Source organism: Solanum stenotomum, chromosome 11 (assembly GCF_019186545.1).
Source record: "Solanum stenotomum isolate F172 chromosome 11, ASM1918654v1, whole genome shotgun sequence".
Taxonomy (NCBI): Eukaryota; Viridiplantae; Streptophyta; class Magnoliopsida; order Solanales; family Solanaceae; genus Solanum; species Solanum stenotomum.
In genome coordinates, this window is record NC_064292.1 from 31,704,024 (window position 1) to 31,706,240 (window position 2,217).

The 2,217-nt window shown below is 29.8% G+C and overlaps 1 protein-coding gene across 1 annotated transcript; it reads left to right on the forward strand.

Annotated features, from left to right (window-relative positions):
* Positions 1 to 307: 307 nt before the first annotated feature.
* Positions 308 to 1,196, forward strand: LOC125844809 (uncharacterized). Its single transcript, XM_049524147.1, has 2 exons — positions 308 to 658; positions 771 to 1,196. Exons 1-2 carry the CDS (start codon positions 308 to 310, stop codon positions 1,194 to 1,196), a joined length of 777 nt encoding a protein of 258 aa, XP_049380104.1.
* The last annotated feature ends 1,021 nt before the right edge of the window (positions 1,197 to 2,217 follow it).

Below are 2,217 nucleotides of genomic sequence, written 5' to 3' on the forward strand. Positions count from 1 at the left end.
AACAATCATATATAAAGAATCGTAATGGTATGTGTTTAAATCTGAAGGTTGTATCTTGCCGTTAGCTTATGGAATTGTAGACACGGAAAATGATTGTTCATGGACATGGTTCTTCCAACACTTTAAAAATGTATTTGGTGATAGAGAACAAATGTGTGTTGTATCAGATCGAAATGAAAGCATATTGAAGAGTGTAAGTATTGTTTATCCAAGTATTCCTCATTTAGCATGCATATGGCACCTCTGGAAAAATGTGTGTACATACTACAAGAGAAGCAGAACCATACTAAGTGATATTTTCTATTTGATGGCAAAGGCTTATCGGAAAGATGATTTTGAAAAATTAATGGCTAAAGTGGAAAAAATAGATGGAAGAGTTAAGAAGTATCTTCAAGATGCTGGGTATGAAAGGTGGGCTAGATCTCATGCAACTGTGAATAGGGGGAGGATGATGACTTCGAACATAGCGGAATGTATAATTGGTTGCCTTGTTGATGCCCGACAATTACCTATTATAGACTTTCTGGAAGAAGTTAGAATTCTATTTGGTACTTGGAATTGCAAAAATCGAGAAATAACATCTTATACAAAGGAAACATTAGGGAGAAGGTTTGAAGAAATATTGATTATAAATGCGTCCAAATGTGTGAAAATGAAGGTACATATTTGTATTATCAATTTTTATGATTCTAGCTTTTCTTCTCGTTATATTGTTAAGTATACCAATTACAAATTCGTTTGATGTATCTGTAATTTTTAAACATTTGCAGGTAGTTGCATCTTCTGAATATATCTTTGCAGTGTATGAAGGTGCGATAAGATACATTGTATGTCTTGAAAGAAAAACTTGTTCATGTGGTAGATTTCAACATGACGAGATACCTTGTGCGCACGCAATGACTGTTTTGAAGAAGAAGAATATTAAAGATGTACATCCCTACTGCTCTGATTACTATAAACATGATGCATTAACAAACACTTATGCACTTCCAATAGAACCAATGCCAGACAAAAGTGATTGGATAGCTCCAGAATCTGCTTTGGAAGAAGTAGTCTTGCCACCAAGATACAAAAAAATGCCTGGAAGGCCAAGAAATTCAGATGAAAAGATTACCACAAACACGAACTGTTGTGGACAATGTGGACAGGAAGGTCACAATAGAAGAACATGTACTTTCTTCCCAAAAGATTCGTAATGGTTACTATTTTATGATGCAATAAATGAATAATGTTATGTTTTTGGCAACATTATTTGATTGTCAATTTATTATAAAAATTAGATTGGTATACTATGTGATTTTTATAATTTTTACATCGATTAATAGTGCCAAATAGCTGTGATGTGTGCCAAAGTTAATAGAGACAACATTTAAAAAAGGTATCATATGAATCAATTATATATCATATACATAATATTATTTTCAAAATTTTGTATCTACTAATAATAGAGTATCAAAATTTGTTTTTTTATCAATATTATATATCATATACATAAAATTTCGATATTTATGGACGAAATTTGAGTTTTCATGCACAAAATAGTTTTCTGGAAATTAAGTATAAGATATTTAAAAAATTAGATTGATTTTAGTATAAAATAAGTGTATGGTACTTTATATCATTGAAACTTTGTCATGAAATGATAAAACTGTATCAATTTGAAATGTTTTAGGCACCTATGTATCATATACCTAATATTTATGTAAGTAAAAAAAAAATTTAGTATCATCTTATAATCTTATAAAATATAAATTGTACAGTGTTGTGTGAACAAAAATTATGTCATTGTAACATACTTTATTTTTTGTATCATATACTTAATATGATTGATGAAATTTTGTATCGGATTCACTGTTGTAAAATTTGCATTGACATGTATAATACTTATAATATAGAAAAATTAATGTACGGTATTAAAATGCAGTGAAAACTAATTTAGAAGCGACATAAAAATTGTGAAAATAACTGCTCTTCAAAAGTATAATAATTAATTACTTAGAAATATAATGTTGACCTGGAGAGGAATACTACAAAACACTTAATGTATCTTCAAAACAGTAAAACTTCACATCTTTACGGTAAGTCAGTCAATAAACAACTAATCTACATTAAACAATTCATTATCTGGCAATAGAATGGAAGCAGCCTTTAGCCTTATAGGATCATCATTCTCGCTAACGTATCCAGCATTGGCCTTGTCGGTACCATATTTTCATA